Raw genomic sequence first — 25,430 nt, forward strand, 5'->3', positions numbered from 1 at the left:
CATGAAGCAGCTAGCACTGCCCAGCTCAAAGGAGAGGATGCTGGAAACACAGATTGGAGCTTTGCAGTTTAGTGAAGGAGACACATCTGACAAGGACTTAGAGTAAATGCAATGGTGGCGATGAAGAGGAGGTACTGGGTGCTGTGTGAGCTCCCTGCAAGGGCACCCGTTTTGTACAGAATCAGAGAAGGCTTCCAGGAAGAAACAACATTTAAGCTGAGCCTGGAAGGATACTTAGGAGTTCACCAGGGGAAGAGGAGCTGGAAGATGTTCCAGGCTGGGGGAAGACCCAGATGCAAGAGTGGCATGGCTCTTTGGGGAGACTGAACATGGTTCTGGATGGGCAAAGCTTACAGCTGCAGCAAGAAATAAGACGGGAGAGGCAAGACAAGGCTGGATCATGCTGGGGTTTCTAGCTACGATAAGGAATTTGAACTTGGTCCTAGGATCTGTGAGGACATCTTAGTCAGAGGGAATGGCCTAATCTGATTTATGTTTTATTGAAATGGCCCTGGAGCAGTGTGGAGAAGAGGAAGAGGACTGGAGGCAGGGAGATCAGGAAACTAGTGCAGGAGATGAGGATGGCTTAGATGGGGCCGTGGGGATGGGGAAGTGAACTGGATGAATTTAGGACAGAAGGCGAGAGGTGGGGCAAGGGACAGAATCCAGGATGATGCGTACGTTTCCAGCATGACTAATGTGGTGAACAGGGTGCCATCTTGGGGCCACGTCTGGCAGAGAACTAGACACCTAGTACACACGCCAGAAGTGTGTGCTTGATAACATGCAATGGACTCAGTACAACATCTTCATAACAGTGAGTACACACCTGCTCACTGTTAGTGCCTGGGGCTACCTACACATACGACCGCCATTCCCTACTGCCTCACCTGCCTTGGGTTGCCAGTTTGCGACTTATCAGTCTGCTCGAAGCTCCGTAGTTCTAATCCACACTCCCTGCTCCCCACCAAGACACCATCTCTCTGCAAAGACCTGGGCCTTGCGACCTTCCCTGACCCTCTCTGACCACCAGTGTTTTGGCAATAACGTTACTGTGATTTTTTATTAATTTTCTTGGTTGTTCTGTAGTTATAGTAACAGTAAAATTTATACTCCATAATATTATTACAATTTTCCCCTACTAATGGGATTATTATTTTTGCTCATTTGTGTTTGAAAGCCATTAGCATAGGATTTACCTCCAACAATATCTACTGTGATTTTTAATGCCCTTGAAACTTGCCAGTGAGCGATAGGTCTATAATAAGAGAATGCGAGTAAGCATATAAATGTCTTTCTTGGGAAAAGAGGGCGGTTTTTTTTTTTTTTTTCATCCTGTTGGACTCAGGTTCTTTGATAGAGAGATTGGTAGGATATAAGGCATTAAAGGCTGAGAACACTGTGTTAGTTTGTAGATGTGTTCAAACAAGTTCCCCGTTATTCAGAGGACACTTTTATATTCTAGGAGGATTCATATTCTTGCTGCTTTTTATGTTGTTTCTTACCTGACTTACAGAAAAATATAATAAATTCTGTGTTTGCAGGGAACAATATTGAGGACTCTGAAATGTCTGGAAGTGAAGGGATCTGGAAATCACTCTATCTGGCTGACTTTCCAAGGGGCTGGGGGGCTGGATGCACTGCTGGTGGAGCTCTGGAAATAGGGATTATCTCAGAAGCTGCTGAGAGGAGTTTCTGTGGGGCAGCTGTGGGGGGCAGGGAAGTGGATGGGCAGGGCTGGCTTCAAGGGCTGTGCCCAGCAGCCTCCCAGGGTTCCATGCTGTGAAATTCACAGTATCACCACCTTAGATTCTTAAATCTTGAACAAGTGACCCCACTTTGCATGAAGCCCTGCAATTTATGTAGGTGGGGCCGTGTACAAGAGCGAGGCAGATTTGGGTTCAAGTTCTAGTATTCTCTAGCTATTGACTGTGCCTCACTTGCCTTATCTGTAAAATGGGGATAATACTATTGTCTTCTCAGACCAGACGTGAGAGCTAAAAGTAGACACCTAGCTCCAGGGGACCTGAAAGGCAGCGACACACCCTAAGATATGCTCCGTGGAATTTTAAATCCCTTGTGCAGTCCTCATCATTAGGTTTATAATTATGATTTAATATCAGGAATACTACTCAGCTGGGAGAGGCAGACTGTGTGGCACAGAAGCTAATTCCATGGTTAGGAACACGCCAAGCAAAGAATATTTCCCAGAGGGGGACAATCTAAGGCTGGGGGTCCTATCCATCAGCTTCCAACCTTTGTGCTGCTATGACACATGATAAATAGGTTTTTTTTGGCACAACTGGTCCCAGTTTCTCATGACTCATACATGATTCTTTTTCCCAGAAGTCTCTCAAGAAAGACAACAAAGGAGACTGGCATTATTACCAAGATACCCTTGACCTTGATGTAATTTATTTGCAAACTTTAGTATTTCAACTATTATTTGTAACAATTTTTTTTTCTTTACCATACCACACAATGGGACTCGATAAGCCAGTGTACCACCATCCTATGCTCAAGACCCAGGAACATGGACCCTCATGGTCCATGTTCAAAGGACCCTCCCTCATGACAGGCTGGACAGACCAGCACCAAGCTCAAGCCCTCCATGGCTTCACAGATGTCTGTTCTGTGCTGATGCCTGAATGAGTGACTCCAGTCACAAGGTACTCTCCACCAGAGTCAGAGAAACACTAACTAGTTGGTTGGATGCCCTTGTGATGAATAGCGTGCAATCTTAAGACATCTGGTTAAACGTTTTTCCCCAAGAATGTGGAAAAGGTTTTAAATCATATTAAGAAGAAACATAAGCTAATTCTGGGGCATTTCTGGACTCGGGTCCAAAGGATTCCTCAGGGGATTATAGAAGGAGTCAGGGTGACCTCTGTTGCCTTCAGTTTAAGGCCTGTGGGCAGCCTGGAGTCCCCATAGCCGACTTCAAAGGGAAGCACTGGGGGGCCCTCAGCTGCGCTTGCCCTCCTGTGCCGCTCAGGCTTGTGGGCACGTACACATTGTGACACCTGGGCCCGTGTCTCCAGGGCCTCCTGCAGTCTCGGATGTGGAACAGCCTGGTAGTGACCTGTGCTGTGAAATGACCACAGCCCAAGCATGGTTTGCGCCTTGCTGAATCCCTCTTGAGCAAGCGTGCAGGCAGTGTGCCCTGGCTGCCCACAGAGCTCTCTCAGACCTGAAGGATTACCGTGGGCGGCCACGGCTGAAGCTGGCCCATCACCTCTCCGCAGTACGGCCGTGAATGGCCACAGAAAAACTGCAGCTCTTCTTTCCAGATCCCTCCCCGCCTCTTTCTAGTGCTTTCCATGGGGGGACGAAATAGCAAGGTCAGTCACACAAATCAGAACGAACAATGGGCAATTCCTCCCTCATCTCTCCACTGGGATGCCTGGGAACCTACATGATGGCACACTTCCTGGGCCCATGTCAGGTGGTGCACGGACGATGCTCCTGTGCCATCTGTAACTATTGTGACTAAGGACCGATGAATTTGTCCAACACCTCAAGGCACAGTTACAGAACGCACGTGCTGATAAACAGTTTGTTTTCATGGTGATTTTGAATGGCGATTTTGGTTTAGACAACTTGGGTGTCACTCCCCTGACCCCGGCAAGGATCATAGCAAGAAAACTGAGAGCCAGCCACTCGACTCTCCGGAGACCAGAGATGTCGCAAGTCACCCACGCGGCCCCAGCAGCGGCTGTTAGCACAAATTGGGGAAGACACAAATCCGGTCAGGGAAAATCTGAGACCACAAGAGGGGCCTGTGTATCTCTGTCCTCAACTCGACTTAATTTCCACCCGCTTCCGCCCCAAACTCAGCAAACAAATTTTGCTTCCTAGGGCGCCGATCTCCCCGAACACCGCACACCGTACTATAAACTTCTAACCCCCAGAGATCTAACCGATGCTTTGACTCCGTGCCTGGTTTTGGGTCATTCTGTGATTCTTTTTCTTACCTGTTGCCGAATTTCTTCTTCCATTTTCACGGGTGAGCCCAGTTCTGCAACCTGTTTGACACCTTCACTGGCGTAGCCTCCATACTCCCACAGCACGTAGTTCTTGGAGTGGGATCCACCAATGATTGCAGACCAGTGATTGGCCCGACCTGGGAAAGCCAATCAGGGGGCAGGGATCAGTGTGGCTGTGGCGAAAACACGAGCCCCTTAAATGCTGGGAAGAAAGTACAATTCAACCATCATTCCAACCGTGCTGGCTAAGCACCCACTTTTGCTAGGTCCTCTGCTACTCAGGGAGGAGTGAGACCATCTGTGGAAGCAAGAAGGTATTGGGAATCTGCAGACAGGACAGCAGATGCCTGAGTGAGACATGGAGGCAGCCCAGAACGATGACTTCTGTCTGGGAGGGTTTCAGAGAAAGACTTTGAAAGGCTGATCAGATTTGTAAGACAGGATGGAGAGGAGAGGCTATTTCTGGCAGACTCAGAAGCATTAAATAACACTGTGTGTTTGGGGAGCCATAAGCAATCTAGCATTGCTGTGTCACCTGCTGTCAGGGGAGAGGTAGTAAGCCATGCCAGGGAGGTAGGAAGGAGCCTGGTCACGGATGGTGCTGCTCTAAATGCTTCCGGAGTTCGGATGTCATTTGAAAGGGTCTGAAACCACTGAAGGGTCCAAGCAAGAGAATGGCATGATTGTATTTGAATTTTAGATAAGCCATAAAGGCAGCAGTATGAAGAACGCATTAAAGGGAGCAAGACGGGAGTGTAGGGCTGTGGTGGGAGAGCACAGAGCCAAGGGTAGAGGGAGTGGGTGGTGAGTAGGCCTGGGCCATTCTCAGAAATGAGCCCGGTTGACTTCAGGCTGGCTTTTCAGTGCCTTCCGGGATGAGGGGCAGGTGAGCTGGCCGTGTGAGAGGACGGGGGCAGCAGTCTGGATATGTGGAAGGGACTGGTCCACGGTGGTCTGCTAAGGATCACCAGGGAGGAGGCCCGTCAGGGGTGTAGGAGGGAACCAGAGGGTGCCGCAGGGGAGAACAGAACAAGATCTGGACAGGACCAAGACAAAACTAATGGAGAGGGTTTCAAAGTGCCAGGGGGGGGAAGGAGGGGAACAGAGAGTCAGAATCAGCACTGCACTGAGTTTGCTTCTGCATGTGATAAGTATTGATACACGCACACACACATGCACATATACACATACATAGAATACGTACACACACATATGATATATACACATAATATACATACATAGTATGTATACACACACACATATATATGTATTAATTACTGGCTAAGTAACATACAATTCATCATAACACCAGTTCAGCTTTCAGCCATTCTTGGTTGGCTAATAAAGGCGTGACTTAAAGAATGTTTTCAGGCACAGTACAGAGGAAAACTGGAACTGGGTGGACACAAGGGACACATAAGCTTACCACCCGGTGGCCCGCAGTGACCGAACTCTCTGCTCCACCCATCACAGAAGAAGGCCCTTCTGAACGGGACCTGATCCTCATTTACATCGGCTCCCTGCTACTCCAGAGCCCTCTGCTGCAGGGGCACATCGAGAACTTGGGCACCAACCCCCACTCCCAACCTGCTGAGGGCAGCCATACCCTTCCCCACCCCCCCACTGGCAGGCAGATGACATCACTAGGTCAGCCGGCCCAATCGCTTGCTCATTATTTCCCACACATCAGGGAAATGCAAACCCTGGGTTCATCCATCAGTTCTCTAGAGAAGACAGACGGATGTGCGGCCAGCTCTTCCCGCAGCTCACTCCTGAGTGAGTAGGCTGTCCTAGCTGTTGTCTAACCCAGGAGCACTGCTGGTGTAGGGGCAAGGGCTGGGAGCCACTCATGACCTTCGGTTCATGCTGTGAACACAGGGAGACCAGGTTTAGCATCTCTTGCTCCCTCTGCCTTGTTCCGCTGAAATGCCCCCTTTTCCCAGACCCATCCTACCTGCCATTCTGTACCTCCCGGGCTTAGCACATGCTGTTCCCTGTGGTTCTCTTACTGCTAGGCTTGGCCAACTCTCATCCCTCCTTCATGATCTATTCAGAAGTCTCTACGGTCCCCACCAGACTGACTTGCCTCCTGTTTCCCCACAGCACAGATAATGTGTATGGTCCCTGCTGCAGGTCTGTCTCCCCACCAGACTGTCCCTGAGGATGCCTGTCTTCAGCGCCGTGTTCCCAGCACCCAACACTGTGTCTGATGCACTGGGAGTGCTCAGTGCATGTTTTCAAAAAATTTTCATCCAAACAATCAAAGGGAAAGGTAGGCAGTATATGTGCTTGAAACATTTGGGAGCAGGCTTGCACAGATGTGATTCAATGTGATTAAATTCAAGTCTCAGCTCAGCAGAGTTCCTGACACCTACTGGGCTAACATACTCCGCTCACCTGCGTGCTGTTAAAAACAAACACTACCAACCAACAAAGAATGGCATTGGCCTTACAGCCGGCAGACAGGGCTTCACACGCCAGAGCTGCCACTTTCTAGCTAGGTCAACTTGGTCAAATTCCAATTATTTTGCTCCCCTGAGTCTCAGCTCCCTCCTCTGTAATTCAAGGCTGATAATGCCTATCTTACCAACCTATTATAAGAATTAAATTCAATTTCTAAAAGCTGAGATAATATATGTGAAATCACTACTGGCACATAATAGACACTCAGTAATTACAGTTTCCTCCTTTCCTCGTTGTTAGGGAGGCTACAAAAACAAGTAAAACATGAAACCTGCCTTTTACTCAGTACAGAAGACAAGAAATCTACATACGGTGGGATAAGACAAGAGACTAGGAACGGGCACAATCCTAGGAAGCTGAGGGGATGGACCCAGCTGGGTCTTTCTGATTTATTCCCTCAGCTTCCATTTACTGTGTGCCAAGCACAGTGGCAGGTCCCGGACACTGACAGGAATTGGACAGGGGCTTATCCCCACAGTCTGGGGGCGGGGAAACAGATGGTTCCGCGGATTACTTACAATCCAGCACGGCCAGGGATATTACAGAAACAAGAACACAGAGTAGCGGGGATGGAACAGCTCACTCCAAAACCCCCGAATCCAAAAAGTCCAAGTCCAAAGGCACGAATACAGAGAAGCAGGTGCCTCAAGAGTAGGTTCCGTCTTTGTGGTTTCTTACACTTAAAGAATACGTCATTGTCCACCTTTCTGATCAATTCAGTTGTTGATTTCCTACACTGGTCTTGCAAATTGCCACATTAATTCAAATTTCAACCCACTGAATGACATCAACCACATAATAGATATCTGACTGGCACTAGGCTAGGGGGAGGGACCAGACTCTATCCTACCTGGGGGGGGACAAGGCAGGAACCCATGGAAAACAATCTGCAACATTAGGTAGGGCGATGACTTCAGGTGCATGGCTATGAAAACTTTAAAGAAATGTACAATGCAAAGTTCTCCATATTATTATGGACGGAAAGCATAATGGGAAGCCACAAAAGGAATCCAACTATGATGGAGGAGCAAGGAAACTTTCCCAGTGGAAGGAAACTCCCACGGGAAGCCCAGCAGGACAGGAGAAGCAGGAATTCCAGTGATAACATAGATAAGAGGACTAAATACCAATTAGGTGTCAGGTGTAATGCTTTCCTGGACTAACCCTCACTACACCCTCATTTCATCTTTTTAGCTAAGAAAACTGAGACCCAGACATGTTGACAAAGCTGCCAAAGCTTACAGAGCTAGCAAGGGTCAAACTGGGGTTCGAACCCAATCCGCCTGACCCTAGAGCACACGCTCTTGTCCCTATATCGCACTGAGAGGTCAGGAAGGAGAGGACACTGCTTGGGGAACTGGAGGGATTGAAGGCAAAAAGAGAAGATAAAACGAAAGTCAGGACTAGGTTGAGGAGAGTGCTGAGTGCCCACTGTGAGAGGGGAAGACATGATGGAAGTTTCCTTCAGGGAAGAATCATACAATAATAGTTCACATGCACTGAGCCCTTAGTAAGTGCCAGGCACTGTGCCAAGGACTGAACTACATTATTTCCTTAAACACTCAGAAAAAGAGCTTCCTCTGACACAGAGGCTATCAGGCTTCTCATATTTCACAGGAGGAAACCCAGACTCAGAGAGGTTAAGTGAGTTAACCCAAGATCACAGAGTCAATGAGTGAGGACACTGGGATTCAAGGTCAAATCTGCCTGGGGCCAGAGCTACGCTCTCCATCACACCACATCCAGGCCACACCCAGTGGTGGGAAGGTAGAGGCCCAGGGTGAGGAGATCGGTCAACACTCCCTGCGTGAGTGGTGTAGGGTTGGACTTAGGGCAGTGGGGAGGGAATGCAGACACAGGATCAGAGGTATGAGCCAGTAAGAGGGAAGCTTGGACAGACTGTGGGAGATAGTTTGGGAAAGCAGTTAGAGCTCTGGTGTTTGAATCAGACCATCGTATATTCTAGGCTCAATTCTGAAGCTCAATTCCAGATTGGACAAGTCAGTAATCACTCTCAAACTCAGTTTCTTCACCTGGATATTGACATGAGAGTGTAGTGAGGGTTACCCCAGGAAAGCATGACACCTGACACCTAATGTGTTATTCTGACGCTAAAGTCCATGAAGTCTTGAGTAGTGGCTGGAACACAAGGTGGGCTTCATAGATCTCAGCCAGCTCAGTTAAATATGAAGAGGATGGACAGGACAAATCCAAACAAGCTTCTGGAAGACAAGGGAAGCAAAAAAGATCTGAGCAGGTGATCAGAGGGCAGTTTGGCTTAGAATGAGAGGGTAGAGACGACAGAATGTCAGATGCAAGGACCTGAAGCTGAAAGAAACACCAGGAGGGAATCCTCTAACTGGGACTCAGCGGCCTGAGAATGAGTTGGCTCATCAGACCCAGTTAGCTGGGACACGGAGAAGTGCAACACTGGGCCCCAGCATCCTCCAGGAAGTAAGGCAGGAAGGAGAGGGAGAAACCACAGGTACTGAGAGGCCTGGAGAGAAAGAAACAACGTACATGCCTTGGTTTTCTTATATGGATGCTCAGGGGGGCTACGGCTGAGGTCCTTGGTGAAACACTAGGGCTTCAGCCTGGGGAGCAGGGGCAGAGAAAAAAGACTACTGCCAACCTCTTTGGCTCCCAGGTAGGGCCAAAGCTCTTTGGCTTAGCATGCCTCTCTCCGGTTCCAGCAGTGTTCTAGTGGCCTATACATACCTGCGCCTAGATGTTTTTTCCCAATAGTTTAGAGGACGCAAAAATGAGACAGAGGCAGGTGGGAAGCTGGGAGGAAGAAATGATTAGACATATAAGTTTGAAATACTGATGGGCAACCAGGTCTGAAAAGCTCTCCCTGGGAGACGTCCTGAATGTGTGTGTTGTAATCTCACTTCTGACACCTTTTCTGCTGTCACTGCTGGTGTTACGTTACCAGTGATGCCTAAATTTACAAGGATGCCTAAAAGGCCATTGCCGATGAAGGAGGTATGTGGCATGTAGACAGATTCTCTGAAGTTTTCTACCTATGGCAGGCATTTGGTGATAGCCCAGTTTTGCTGGCTTGCTTTGCCAGTGGCGGCCTTCCCCTGCCAACCTCAGTCCAGCAGAAAGTCACCCACGCATTTCCTTGACATAACATTCATGGCATTTCCCTGGAGAACGTCCTACAGCCTTGATGTCTAGACTGTGACAACCTGCCATTATCCAACCTCAGCCTCACCTACTGTATCTCAGCAAATCTTGATTTTTTCCTCTGGTTGGGTCTTTATGGATCTGCTATAATTAATTGCTGCATGGAAGCTTCTCCAGTCCCTAAGTCCTGCTGGCTGTCCTCCTTTTATGTCTAAGAGGATAACTTGTCACTTAACTCTTCTGAGAAGACGCAGGTCAACCTATCCAGACTTATCCAGGCACCATGTGGCTAGTGACCAGCAGCAAAATGCCGCGGACCTGCCAGCTCTATTCATAAAAGTTGTCTTGGATCTCACTTCGCTCTTGCCCTTGCTGTTCTCACCCTAGGCTCACTTCCAGGATCTGCCTGGGTTTTGACGCTTTGGATTTGGCTGCAGGACTTGGCTCTTCTGGGTTTGCCCCTGGGTGCTACCCAGGACACAGCTTGTACTTGCCCTCTGGCTCTTCCTGCCCTTGGCTGCTTCAGGAGCTCACTCTGATCAAGCTATTCAGGTTTTCAAGATCCTGTCCCAGGATGGCCTCCTGGAAAAAACCCTGCATGGGGAGATCTGTCAGGTTGGCCAGAAATTCTTCTACTTTCTCTCTTTCTGCCTTCTTTACTCAGCTAGCCTTTCTTCTTTCTTTGAGGTCTTAAGAAAAGTGCCACTTTTCCATTTCAGGGAAAACACGTGCACTTAAAGAATTGATTGTATTCTCCTGCATTTCCTCTGAGGCTTCCAATAATAACATGCTATTCTTTTAATTCATTCACTAAATAAATGTTTACGAGGCATACTATATGCTAGGTTAGAAATCAACAAGCCATAGCCCACTTTTTTTCCCCCAATAAAATTGTATATTTCACATGTTAGTTATGTGTTATTTATGACTTCTTTCCTGCTACAATGGCAGAGTTGAGTAGTCATAAGAGAGACTGCCTGGCCTGAAAACCCTAAAATATTTACTTTCTGGTCCTTTTAGAGAAATTTTGATAAAATCTGTGCTAGTCCATGGAGACTCTGAGCTAAATTAGACTTGGTCCTGGTCCTTGAGATGTTCAGTCCAGAAGGTGGGGTGAAGCGTATGGAGGAAAGGTCATAACAGGTAATTCCAATGGAGTGTACATGATACAGCTTTCATAAAGGCAACACAGAGTAACATAAAAACACAAATGGGGGATATTCAACCCAGACTATATCAGAGAGAGCTTCCTGGAGGAGATGACAGCTGACCTACCTTCTGAAGGCTAAGTAGAAGATAACAAGGCAATTAGGGAGAAGGAGGAAGGTATTTATTGTAGTAGGACCAGGATATGCAAAAGCAGAGAATAAGAGAAAACCAGAGGTACATGGAAAACTATAAGGCAGGTCAAGGAAGAAAGAAAGAGAGAGTATTTGTAAAGAAGGAATGATCAATGATGAAGCCAGTCAGCCAGGCAGATCAGAAAGGATATGAATTTCTTAATAAAAAGTTCTTATTTTACCTAGGAAAATATGATTGTTTTGTCTACAGCTTCCAAATTTATATGTGCTCACACAACCTCTGCTTCTCACACTGATGGACTACATGGTACTGGACTAGCCCTCTCAACATAAGGGATGATAAAATTGGGTAAAATGTACGAAGCACCAATTTTCAGAAGTTAGAAAATAGATAGCAAAACACTATGACCCCTGAAAGAAAGGTAACAGAAGAGGTGAGCACCATGTTTGTCCCGGACATTTTCTGGTGTGCGGTATAGGAAGGTGGAACACAACAGAGCATGACAATCTGGCCGAGCTGAGGAGGTAAAGACAGGACTTTAAGGGCGCAGAGGTAGACAAGATTTCCTGGTAAGAATGCAAGAGAGGGAGATGCTGCATAAAGAAGGAACTTCAGAAACATGCATAGGAGTCCCTCTAAGTCTTTGACCAAACACCAAGGTGCACATGGGTAGGACAAAACTCCACAGGCTTGGGAAATACAGCTACTGGGGAGCTATGAGCTGAATGGAGATTGCCTAAGTCACACAATGCTGAAGATGTTGGGGTTCCAACCACCCATATTCGGGAGACCTTGCTGCCTATCCTGAGCATTCAACTAAGACCCTGGAAAAGGCACAATTTAGGAGAAAAATACTTTCACATTAGAGTAAGGACTAGTCTTGACTTAGCCTGACAAAGCTTTGGAAACAAGCCTTGAAAAGAAAACAAGCAGATATACCAGTAAATTAACCATCTGCCAGATGAAAACCCCAAACTCTGTAAAAAAAAGATAATAAATTCAGTTACTCATCAATGTCCATCAATCAAAAATTATTAACAAATGCAGAAGCAGGAAAATATGATCTATAACCATGAGAAAAAAGAGTCAAAAGAGAGAGTTCCTGAAATGATGGGTAGGTTGATATTACCATATAAGGACCTTAAAACACTACTATCAAGTTCAAGGACTTAAAGGAAGAGATGGACATAATGGGTGAACAGATGAAGACTCTCATGAGAGAAAAAAAAAATTTTTTTTTTGAGAGAGAGAGAGAGAGAGAGAAAATGTGAGTTCATGGGGGAGGGGAAGAAGGAGAGGGAGAATCTTTTTTTTTTATTTTTTATTTTTTATAAACATATAATATATTTTTATCCCCAGGGGTACAGGTCTATGAATTGCCAGGTTTACACACTTCACAGCACTCACCATAGCACATACCCTCCCCAATGTCCATAACCCCACCCCCCTTCCCCCAACCCTCTCCCCCCAGCAACCCTCAGTTTGTTTTGTGAGATTAAGAGTCACTTATGGTTTGTCTCCCTCCCAATCCCATTTTGTTTCATTTATTCTTCTCCTACCCCCTTAACCCCCCATGTTGCATCTCTACTTCCTCATATCAGGGAGATCATATGATAGTTGTCTTTCTCCGCTTGACTTATTTCGCTAAGCATGATACCCTCTAGTTCCATCCACGTTGTCACAAATGGCAAGATTTCATTTCTTTTGATGGCTGCATAGTATTCCATTGGAGAGGGAGACTCTTAAGCAGGTTCACACCCAGTGTAGAGCCTGATGTGTTTTTAAAAACCCAATGAAAAATCTAGAACTCAAAAATATAACATCTATAAGAGGATATGGCAAAGAAAATGGTCTATAAACTGAAAGACAGGGTAATAGAAATTTAAATGAAGCACAGAGAAAAAAGATTAAAAAAATAAACAGGGTTCTCGTGAACTTTAGAACAACAGTAAGTTGTTTAATGTAAGATTTATGGAATCCTGGAAGGAAAGGATCAAGAGATTGAGTTATTAAAATATTTAAAGAAATAACATATGAAATTGCCCAAAACTTGATGAAAAATATTAACCTTAGGGTCTAGGAAGTCCAATAAATTGCAGACAGGATAAAAACAAAGAAAATTATACTTATGCACATCAAAAGCAATTAATGATGACTAGAGAAAAAGAAAATGTCTTAGAGGCAGCCAGAGCCCAAAAGAAACAAGACAATCAGAAAAACAAAAATAATAATGACTGCTGACTTCAAAACCAAGATAAACCAGAAGACAGGGAAGGGACACTCCTGAAGTTCTAAAAGAAATAAAAAACTGTCAACCTTGAATTCTATATCCTGCAAAAATATCCCTCAAAAATGAGGGTGAACTAAAACAGTTTTTGATAAAGGCAAGCTGAGTGACTTTATTACCAGCATATCTGCTGTATGTGAAATATTAAAGGACTTCTGGCTGAAGGGAAATGAAAACAGGCATAAACTCAGATCTCCATAAAGGAAAAAAGAGTGCTAGAGATGGTAAATACATGCATACGCTCCACCTTTCATCTCTTTTTCACTAAGGAGCTTCTCCCTTGCAGTAAAGAGGTTCAAATTTCCTCATGGTGAATGAAAAAATTTTCCTGTCAATGCTCTCTTCCCACAAAGACTGTTTTTTTTGTCTTTCCTACATCTCTAGGCTTTTTGGGGGAGGTTAAGCTCACTGTTTCCACTTCCTCTCCTCAAATCCTTTTCTTAGATCCTTGCAACCTGATTCTGAGCTCCCACCTAAACTCATTTATGCCACCCAGTCTTTGAAACTTTAACTTTTACTCCCCTCTATTTGCACAGTTGGACAATTGTGGGGTCAATCAAGAGAACATTACTGTCTGCTTTATTTTCCTTTTAAAAATAAAAGCATATTTTAAATTCAATAAACGTCATCCTTTCAGATGTATCTTTCAGTGAGTTTTGACAAATGCCTGCAATCATGTCACAATCAAGATATAAAACAGCTTTACTACCTAAAAAAAATTGCTTTGTGCCTTTCTGTAGTCAACCCCATTCCTCCAGCCCCAGCCCTTGACAGCCTCTGGTCTGTTTTTGGTCCCTACAGTTTTGGCTTTTCAAGAATATAGTATCAATAACTCATACAGTAGGTAGCCCTTTGAGTCTGGCTTCTTTAACTTAATATAATACATTTGACATTCATCCATGCTGTTATATTTATTGGTTTATCCTTGCCTCAAATGTCTCAAAAGAAAAAGGAGATTTTCTACTGGTTTAAGGTCCTTCTTACACTCCTGTTTCCACCATTTACTAAGCTGTGTGACCTTGAATAAGCAAGCTAAGTTTTTTAAGACTCAGTTTTCTCTTCTGTGAAACAGTAACAACAATGGTACCTACCTTCTAGGGTTGTAATGGGTGTCACAGAAGGACATCCATATAAAAATAGTACAGTTCCTGATACATAATAAACATTCAATAAATGTTTACTTTTAATATTGATATTCCATTTTCTCTGGGGAAAGTAGAGATTGGGAGCAAACTGGAGCATGCGCAGAGTCTATTCATTAGGGTAAGGCAAGGTCTTAGAGGATAGCTGGATTTTCTAAGTAGTCTAGTTAGCTGCAGTGGTCCCAGGGGCAGTCAGCATTGGGAGGGGGCGGGTGTAGAAACCCACTGGGTGAGTGGAACAAATGGTGGGAGAATAGCAGCAGAATGAGTCAGGTGAACAGACAGAAGTTTCCAAAAGCAAGCAGCAGAGCCTCTGACACAAGCTTATAGTCAGCGTTCAGGTTCTATTTTCTGGAGTCAGGTCTGTTTTCTGGAGGCTGACAAGGAAACAGTGGCAGGTGTGAGAACACAACTCCTACTGTCAGTGAGTGTCCACCTCAAGTGTACTGTGTTCTTTCCATTTACGGCCTCAAGGCCTTCTCTGGAGCTTTGAAAGCTCACTTGGCCAGCAAGCAAGCACCTGGAGTATAGGGAATTGTGCCTTTCTGTAGTCAACCCCATTCCTGGAGACAATCTTAGCCTATGGAGGGGTGGGTGCTAGTGGACAATTCTGGAATGCACTCTGTACGCTTTCCAGAGGTATACTGATGCCAATGACCTCAAAATACACTCAAGTTGCTTCTTCCTTTTTCCTTGTCATTCTGCCCCAGTCCCTTCACTCCTGTTTCCTGGACAACCTTCTACATAAACCACCTGCACCCAAGTCCTCTCCTGAGGCTCTGCTTTTGGGAAAATTCAACATAGCTCATTCAACCAAGATCATGCATACGGGCCCAGAAATCCATAAAATCATAGTCTGGAGATTAAGCAAGAGCCAGCTGGGGCTACCCTTCCTGTTTCTGGAAGCAGAGTAATCTTATAGAATACAAATGATCCTTCAGCACCCCTCCCCCCAAAGCTGTGGGTGTTGATTCTATGGTTCCTGTCATCATAATTGTTGCCTGTTATCACAACAAATATCATCATCACTACAATCATTACCATTTATTGAGCACATACCCTGCAACAGGCACTCCATAGGCATTAGGTAACCCTTCCATTCTCACAATGGTCCTCCTAGGTGGGTCAGTTACCATCCCCATGTTACAGAGGATGTAACTGAGCTGCAAGTAAGTGGCAGAGCTGAAATTCTCATCAGGTCTGTCAAACTTAAGGCCATGTCCCTTCTACTCCAATGGAGTAGAAAGCCTAAGTCAAGTCCAGATTTAGGTAGGAGGTCATTCTGATGTCACCAGAATATCATGGCTATCACCAGAATCAGCTCTTGGGGTGGGGATGCCAGGGGATAAGTAGGGTGGTCCCTGTCCAATGTTCCAGACAACAAAGAAAGTAGTGACTCTCGATGTTTACGAATTTCTGCCTTTTTGGATACTCAGTCTTCCCAGCCCAGTTTTTCTGAACTTCTGAACTCCTGGTCTATTTGGTTATCTCTAAAATCTAGCCAGTTATCTGATTCTCACCTCAGAGGCAAAAAACATTATCTGAGAGCACCTCCAAACCCATCCCTGTTGCTACTCTAGAGGCTAGTTATAGGTTTATTGTGTACTGACAAATAGCATCACAGTTATATTTTTAGAAAGAGAAACTTTATTTAAAAGTATCCTTCCAAGCTGACTTTTCTACACAAATACTGTTCTATATGGGAGAGAGGCCATATTTCTAGACAACTTCCAAATGTTTAATACACCATTAATACCCAAGTTTGAAGCCTTAGGGAAGGAACCATAGTACTTTGGATGATAAATTCCAGCAATGTTTATCTAATTTAAAAAAATCTAGGAGCTCGTATTTAAAAACTTAGCAGGAACAGTAAATAATGGCTTTGTGTTTTAGAATTCAACAAAAAGAATGGACTTCTCTCCTCCCCATTAGTTCATTTGCAGGTTTGAATCTTATCTGCTAGCTAAACTCCATAAATAAGTCAGCCAATGCTGTTATGTATTTTAAAGGTTTTACGTAGTAGATAGAAGACGTAGTGAGAAATAGGAACTCCTGAGTATGCACCGGTACCAGGTGCTTTTGTATGTTATTGTCCAATCTACTTTTATTTTTTTTTAATATTTTTATTTATTTATTTGACAGACAGAGATCATTAGCAGGCAGAGAGAGAGAGGGGTGTAAGCAAGCTCCCTGCTGTGCAGAGAGTCCGATGCGGGGCTCGATTCCAGGACCCTGGGTTCATGACCAGAGCCGAAGGCAGAGGCCCTAACCCACTGAGCCACCCAGGCGCCCCTCCAATCTACTTTTCAATCCCATTTCATTGATGAGGAAACAGGCTCCAAGAAGATCTGTAACTTGTCAGTGAACACATTGTCAGTGAGTGGTTGAACCAGCATTTGGCTCGTGATTGCTTTGTCTCTGGGGAGGATTTTTTGCTCTGCCAGTGAGAGAGAAGATAGAGGACGTAGGGGGAAGTTTGTTAAGCTAATAATAGAAGCAAAGCCTATTGAAGCAAGTCTATATATAGGATAAAAGGGGAGTCAGGCTGGGGTAAAAATTCTACCTCAGAATCGAAGGGGGAGTGAAGAAAGAAACCCAGTATCTTTTGTGACCGAAGATATAGAAATCTCAAACAAAATATTAACAAACCCTCTATCTGGTTAAGCCATATCACAACCATGCAGAGTTTATTCCAAGAATACAAGAGTGGTTTAACAATCAAAATTCAATCAATATGATTTATCACATTAACAGAAAAAAGGAAAAATTATATGTATATCTTCATAGATACAGAATAAGTATTTGATTGTATTCAATACCCATTCATGATTAAAAAAATACTTAGCAAACTAAGAATACAATGGAAATTTCCTTACATGACAAAAAAAATCTATAAAAAACCATAGAAAAATCATTCTTAAAATGAGATATTAAAAGCTTTCCCCTTAAGATTGGGAAGAAGGCAAGAATGCCCACTATTACTAGCTTTTAGCCAGGGAAACAAGGCAATAAAGAGAAATAGAAGGCATAAGGATTGGAAGGGTATTGTTGGCAAAAGATATAATGATGTATGTAAAAATTCCAAAATAATTTATATATAGGGGCACCTGGGTGGCTCAGTTAGTTAAGCATCTGCCTTCTGCTCGGGTCATGATCCTGCAGTCCCAGGATCAAGCTCCACATCAGGCTCCCTGCTTAGTGGGGAGCCTCCTTATCCCTCTGCCCTTTATCCTGCTTGTGCTTCCTCTCTCTTGCCCTTTCTCTCTCAAAGAAATAAATTAAATCTTTAAAAACAAAAACCAAAATAATTTATAAATAAACTAATATAATTAATACATCCATTTAACAAGGTCTCTGAATACTAAGTCAATATGAAAGAATCAATATCATTTCTACATACCAGTGACAAAAAATGAAATTTTAAAATGCTATTACTTGCTAAGTATGAAATATATAGTATCTAGGAATAAATCCAGTGAAAAATGAAGATTTCTTCTCCACAGAAATCCATAAAACATTATTGAGTGAAAAGAGAGTAAACCTAAATAAATGGAGTGATAGAAGATACTTGTTGATTAGAAGAGTCAATAACGTAAAGTTGTCAAATCTCCCCTACTTTGTTTGTAAGTTCAACATAATCTCAGTAAAAATACTAGTGGGTTTTTTAAAAATGAAAATTGAGATCATATTAAAATTTATGCAGAAATGTAAAGGACTAAGAAGGGTCAAAATAATCTTGAAGAAGAATAGAGAACTAATGTTCCCAGATTTGAAGAATAGACAAATAGACTAATGAAACAGATGACAAAATACGGAGTCCAGAAATAGACCCACAGACATATAGTCACTTAATACACAACAAAGGCAACGCTAACGTAGAAGGGAAAGGATAGGCATCCCAATAAATGATTCTAGCGAACAAAAACAAAAGCAAAACTATCTTGACCCCTATCTCACACCATACATGATTTCAATTGCAGATCAAGTCAGCACCTAGATATGGAGGGTAGAAGCAATAAAACTTTTAGAAGCCAATATAGAACAAATTCTTTATAACTGTGGGGGAAGCACAGATTTCTTAAAAGAGACACAAAAAGGGTGCCTGGGTGGCTCATTGGGTTGGGCCGCTGCCTTCGGCTCGGGTCGTGGTCTCAGGGTCCTGGGATTGAGTCCTGCATCGAGCTCTCTGCTCCGCAGGGAGCCTGCTTCTCTCTCTCTCTGCCTGCCTCTCTGTCTACTTGTGATCTCTGTCTGTCAAATAAACAAATAAAATCTAAAAAAAAAAAAAAGAGAGAGATACAAAAAGTGCTAACCATGAAGAAAAAAGATCATTTGGCTTATGTTCAAATTAAAACATTCTCTTCATCAGAAGAGTGACAGGGCAACCCACAGAACAGGAGAAGATATTTGGAATACATGTAGTTGACTAAAGACTCATATTTAGAATATAAAAAGAACTGCTACAAGAAAAAGGCAGACAACTCCATAGAAACAATGGTCAAAGGACTGATAGGCACTTTAGATTTATCCAAATGACCAATTACAACATGCTAGTCAAAAACAAAGAAATTCAAATTACAATCACTATGTGATACGACGGCACACATACCAGGTAGCTAAAATGAAAAGATCAACAATATCAAGTGTTGGCAAGATGTAGATGCCCAGATTTCTCTAGCTGTGGAAAACTGTTTAACAATCTTTGCTACAACTAGGCTACATATCTAATGACCCAGCAATTCTGCTCCTAGTAGATGAAGAACAGAAACACATACATGTATTTAGCAGAACGCATGCACATGAATGTTTGGACAGCACTATTCAAAATAACTCCATGTTGGAAACAATCCCAATGTTCATCCATTATAGGATGGAAGAAATAAACGTGGTATATTCGTGTGGTGAAACATTATACAGTTATGAGAAAGAACAAGCCAAAATTATGCATTGTCACATGGATGAATTTCACAAACCATAAAGCTGAACAGAAGAAGCCAAACACGAAAGAGTGCATGCTATGAAATTCCAGTTATAAAAAGTTTAAAAACAGGCAAACTGGACCTATGATAGAAGTCAAGATGGTGGCTGCCCTTTGTGGGGGAGCACTCACTGGAAGGGACAAAAGGAGGCTTCTGGAGTTGCTAACATGCATGTGTTCAAATGAATGGGAAATTGTGGGCTGTACGCTTAGGATGTACCCTCTTTTCTGTATGTATGTATGTATGCATGTATGTATGCTTCTATTAAAAGTTCACTTTTAAAAAGGAGAATGTGAAGGTAGAAGCAGTGTTAGCTTTCTTTCCTGGTCTCTAAAGGCGTGCTTTGGTCTACCCTAGGCTTGAGCCACATTGTATTGGAATGAAAAATTTAATCTCACGTAATGGGAGTGGTGATAGGGAAATGACAGGGACGAGCTGTGAGCTTGTAAGAGGTAGAGGTGGGAACTCAAAGCTTACCTCAGAACATTTTAAGAATCAGAGGTCAGGTGCTCTGGGCAGGAGCTCAGCCTGCATGGAGCCATTAGCCAAGAATTGCAAAGCTGGTATCTTTATTTTGGGATTTGATCTTTCAGGGAGGCAGCTTGGTAGAAAGGGAGCTTTTTTCCTCTTAATTCAATAAATACTCACTGGTCATGTGTTACGCTCTGAATCCTGGGTCCTGGGGATTCTAAGCCAAACCAGACTAGAGTCCTGCCCTGTCTTAGGATATTAGAGGGATCAAACATGTGAACAGGCAATTGCAACGCAGCATGGAAGGTGACACGATAGGATAACCACGAGGCTAGAGCAGGAAAGGGACAGCTGCTAATTCAGACTGGGAAATTGGAAAAGTCCCTCCAAGGCAGTGGGGTTTAAGCTGAGAGCAAAAGAACAAGGAAGGGGCTGGATGAAATGTTGCAAACACAAAAAATGGCCAGTGCAAAGGCCCAGAGGTCACAGTAAGCAGAGTGCAGTCCGAGAAAATAAGATGGGTGTGAGGCCAAAAAAAAAAAAAAACCAGTTACAGAGGAGCAAGAGATTAGGCTGGTTAAGTCTCAGTAAATTTAACGCTGCTGAAAAATTAGTCTTTTTTTTTTAACATTTTATTTATTTATTTGACAGAAAGAGACAAAGTGGGAGAGGGAACACAAGCAGGGGGAATGGGAGAGGGAGAAGCAGGTTTTCTGCTAAGCAGGGAACCCGATGTGGTGCTTGATCCCAGGACCCTGGGATCATGACCTAAAGCTGAAGGCAGACACTTAATCACTGAGCCACCCAGGCACCCCAAAGAATTAGCCTTTTAACCCAGGCTCATGTAATGAAATCCTGGATTACCCTCTCCCGAGGCATGTGACCTTGGTCAAGTCTCTTCTGCTTTGGTAGTATCAGAACTTTCTTAGTTTTGCCTTGAGAGGTAGCTTCCCTTCCAATGTTTTTAAAAATATATAAAAAGGTGACTTATTTTTTTAAAGCCCTGTACATAGTAGGTAAAGTAGGAGAGTTGGTTGAAAGATGGGTGTCCGGTTGGCAGCTTGCTGGGTGTCCAGGGTTCTATAGCAAAGGAGGACAGCATCTCAGCCTTATTATTTAGGAACACAAAAGTTGGCTCATACCAACGCCCACCACCATGTGCTGGCAGCTGGGAACACTGCAAAGGCAATAATCGGGATGGAAAATTCCCTTTCCAAGTTCCCGAAACCTGCAGCCCAAGGTGGCAGCTGGTGGCCTATTATTCCCTGGAGCTCTGGTGAAAGGGAAGAGTTCTGCTCATGCAATTCTAAGCAGGAAAAGTCTGTTTTCTCTTGATGAAGAGGAATCGTTTATGATTAGAGGGCTACTTCCTTAGTTTTGGGGGTTTTTTCCCCCAACTTTTTAGAGATTAAATTATTGCAGTAAAGGGGCAGCAGGAATTCCTTTGGCTTGATAAGGTCTGGCTTCCTAGTTCTTCCTTGGAGGGGAATAGAGCTTTGAATAATTTATTCATTGCTTGAACAAATTTCAAGGGTGCTGCCAGAATCAAGACCAGACCAGGCAGTGACCTTAGAGATGAGAAAGAGAGACTGTGGAGATGAGTAGGTAGGTGGGGGAGCCCCAATATTAAAAGAGACCAGGGACACTGGGCATCAATCAGGCCAGTCTGGCTGCTCTAAGAGGCAGAATTCCAGGAGCAAGGGAAGGACCTCATCCTTGGTGGGGCAAAGAGGGCTCCTACATGGGTCTCACCAGGGAACAACGCAACCTTAAGGACAAGGTCAGCCAGATGGTAGGCAGTTCCTAAATATCTATGGCATCAATGAATGCTGTAAAGATTGAGATCCAATTATGAGAACTGGAGTTCAAGGAAAGAGGTGGATCCCACAGAATGAATTCTAATAGTAGCTTACAATTATAGAACACTTCATAGATGCCAGGCTCTTCTAACATCCTCACAAGAGTCCTGTGAAGGTAGTATTATCATCATTCCCACTTTATGGATAAGAAAAGTGAGGTACAGAGAGGTTAATGAAGGGGCGTGCCTAACATCTCACGGACAGTAAGTGGTGGAGGCAGGATTTAGTCTGGTTCCAGAGACCACACTCTGCTATTACATGTCACGGATTTGTTAGAATTGGGTCAATGATGGATAGCTTAACTCCTGCAAAATTCTTCCAAATGAGGAGAATCCCTAGTGCCAGAATGCTGGGGGGCTGCGCTGAATCTGAAAACAGGGCTGAGGGTCTTCAGCAGGCTCACTTTCAAGGAGTGTTTTTGCCTATAAGTGCTCCATTGTTGGTTGTTGTGAGTTATTCTTCAAGCATATGCCCCCTAGTAGCTTTGATTAGCAAATCTAAGACTTTGGTCTGCCAGTTTCTGGGTTTTGTCCTCCCCATCCCCTCCCCCAACCCCCTGCAAGGTTTGGTGCATTGGCTCCCAGGATGGGGAACTGGTTTCTTGCTTTGGCTGATGGAAGTCTCTGACCGACAACCTCTCAGTTGGTGCCTCTGGCATGGAAGCAGCAAGAGCTACTTTCCAAGTGTTGTGTGTTCACAACCCAAATCGACATTACAATTCTGTTAACTTGTTTCCATGCTCTTCCGTTGAAAATCCATGTCACTTTGTCAACCTAAATAAACATTGCCAAGAGTTAGGAGGCTGCTCTGCTCAAGGTAGCCGAAGTACGTACTAATGAAGAATAAGACCCATGTCAGTTGGGTTGATGAGGCACTTTACTGCTTTATTTCCATCGTGAAACCCAAGAATCCTTGCAAATTGGGAGGATGTTTGGCAGGAATGCAGTGGCTGGCAGAAAACACGCAGCCATTTCAGTCATGACCATGAATACTCAGCCTTATTTGGCATAAACAATTCTTCAGGGTATATTTTCAACTCATTGTTTGGAAAACTGTAAGCACATAAATGCTGTTAGCTTCAGTAGAGTTCTGCGCATATGATCTGAGTAAACTTATTAAGATTTTTAAAACATATATATTCTCCCTTCCTAGAATTGTCTTAAGTAGTTAAATATATTTTTTTAATGAAGAAGATTTTTGCAGTAAGCCCATGGAATCACATGTATTGAGCACTAATTCTAGATCAGATGCTGTGTTGAAACTGGAGATGCGGTGATGGTCCCAACCATCTCCTCCAAGGATTGAGCATAAAACCATTGTAGAAGGTGGGGAAAAGGCAAAGAGGAGAGATAAGGTGAGGAAAAGGATCAGATAGAAAGTTTGTCCAATGTTCTCTCTGATATACATAGTACCATAAAGATGCTAATTATAATTGCCTGCCACCACATTGAGGAGGTAAGAGACTTTTCCAGGTCTCCTGGATTAAAGGAAGTGGGATGCACTTAACTAAGGTAGATTTTTAGAAAGGGTCTAGATTCCATCCGATGTGACATTTCCTTGACTTCATGACAGGGGATGGTGCAGACCCCAGAAGCCTTTGTGCTCAACAGCTAAGTTGGTCTCCTTATCTTATTCTAGCTTTGCTCTAGCTTTGTTCTCTAGTTGGGCGCTGTTCAGGTCCCTGGATACTTAGAGGCAAATCCCACCTAAGAATTTTTTATGTGCTTATAGGGGGAGGTGGGGAGAGGGGAGAGAAACCAAGTAAAACCAATCTTCATCAACAGAAATCACAGAACACATAAATCTCAAAGTCTGTTTACTTCCCTTAGCTTATTTACAAAAATACAAGTCAGTAAATACTAACTTGTAATCAAGATGAGCTGACTAGTTCCATGTGTTTGCCTGGCTGATTGTGAAATGTATGTTGTATTTGTTATTAAATTCCTTTCTGAGTGGGGACAACTGTCACAGATGCAAACTCTGTCTACCGCAGGAGATCTTTTTAAAGCTATCTTTGCATTTTAAATTTGGGGCTATTCATCTTCTTCGTATTCGGTATTCATAAGGTTAGGGACGATAAAATGTACCTGGAACTCAGCCCTGTCTCCCCTGGGACGTGGAGGAAATTTAGGAGCCAGGTGGAAACTTCAGGAAAATTCTCACCCAGTGATGGAAGCCAGTCAGATGAGAGGATTTGTCCAAGATTTCAACATGAGATCAGAGCCAATAAATCCTTATGTAAAGGTTGAGAATGTGGGTGGGAATAATGACAGGTTAGAAATAAGCACATTATAGCCACAGTTAACACAGAACTTGCTGTGTATCTGGTTCTGTCAAACAGCAAAACAAAACAAAACAAAACAAAAAACCCCCACAAAAAAACACAAAACAGCAACAAAAAACAACAATAGCAAAAAAAAAAAAAAAAAAAAAAACACTTAAGAGTTATCTTATTTAAAATTGACAATGGCTAACACTTTGTGAGCTTCCACTATACACCAAGCCTGTTTTAAGAGTTGTAAGAATATTAATAATCCAGTGATGTAGATTTTGGCTTTACTACATAAAATCAGAGCCCAAAAGGTCAGCTCGTGTCTCTTCCAAGGTCCTACAGCTAGTGAAGAGAGGAGCTTAGATTTGAGCCCTGGCCCATTTCAAAATAGTTTCATGGGGTAGGTGCTCTGATTCTCCCTGCTTTACAAACGAGCAAACGTAGGCACAGAGAGGTTAAGCAACTTTCATAAGGCTCCGTAAGTGAGTGTCAGATGCAGGAACTTCAAGTGGGATCTGATTTCCAGGTCCACAATGGTTCAGACTCTACGTTGCATACACGGCTTTTTAGGACAGCACTCACCACTGGCCAATCTTTGTGGCAAGAGAAACCTTGCTCAGGGTTTCTCTCACCACAGAAATGTGCTTTCAGCTCTCACATCGTTCTTATATTTGGGGCTAAGCTTCACTATTCCAGCAAGAAACAGCTCTCTCCCACCTCCTGCTTTAGCTTATTTTTCTGGCTTTTAGCCTTCACATCTTTTCTGATGAGCTTGCCTTCAGAATACAGATCAAAGTTTAAGAGGGAGGCAGAATTAGCCTAGGAGCTGGGGAAACACTTAGGTCTGCAGGCAAGAAATGTTTACCTAAAAATCCAGTCAATGGACCCAAGATGGAACCAGAGACTTGAAAAGCAAAGCCAAATGAATCCATGTCTGCTGCAGGAGGAACAGCCAGACAGATGGACAGCTCTCTTCAAAGGTTGCTTAGGGACCCAATAAACCTAAAAAGACTGTGCCCTGAATGTCAATGTGGGTGGGCGGATAAAGGAACAGTATTCCTCTTCTTCTTCTTGCTTTTCCCAGGGTGGGCACCACAAAGCAAACACAATTTGCATTCAATGACAGAAAGCCACTCACATCTGTAAACACTACCCAGTCAGCAAAAGCCTCCAGAAAGCCTCTTAGCCCCATTTCAAGGAGCCAGATGTGGAGAGAAAGCCTTCTGCTTTTCATTGTTCTTCCACTCGAGCTGCAGGACCCTGGGACACTCCATGTGCAAGGAAAGCACGGCACACGTTGCTCTTAAATTGAACCAAGCTGATTAGGTTAGAGAGTTTAATTAAACTCTTGCTGGCGGTTGTGAAAAGGGTTAGCTTGCTCGCAAGGCTTTCTTCACGGGTTCCCTACAGGTAGCACACACTTCTCCCTTCCAACCGAAGGTCATTAGGATCACATGAATACGTAGAGATTGAAAGGTTCCAAGATGTTCTGGGGGAGCATTTGACTCATAACTTTTAATTTAATCAATCAACTCAG

At 43.8% G+C, this 25,430-nt stretch overlaps 1 protein-coding gene across 1 annotated transcript in view; it reads right to left on the reverse strand.

Annotated features, from left to right (window-relative positions):
- Positions 1-25,430, reverse strand: part of SPON1 (spondin 1) — a 256,164-nt gene that overhangs the window by 106,635 nt on the left and 124,099 nt on the right. The window contains exon 6 of the mRNA XM_059407970.1: positions 3,975-4,123. Coding sequence (XP_059263953.1) covers positions 3,975-4,123 — 149 coding nt within the window. The remainder of the gene's footprint in view (positions 1-3,974; positions 4,124-25,430) is intronic.

The sequence above is a fragment of the Mustela nigripes genome, chromosome 1 (genome assembly GCF_022355385.1).
Source record: "Mustela nigripes isolate SB6536 chromosome 1, MUSNIG.SB6536, whole genome shotgun sequence".
NCBI classification, from domain to species: Eukaryota; Metazoa; Chordata; class Mammalia; order Carnivora; family Mustelidae; genus Mustela; species Mustela nigripes.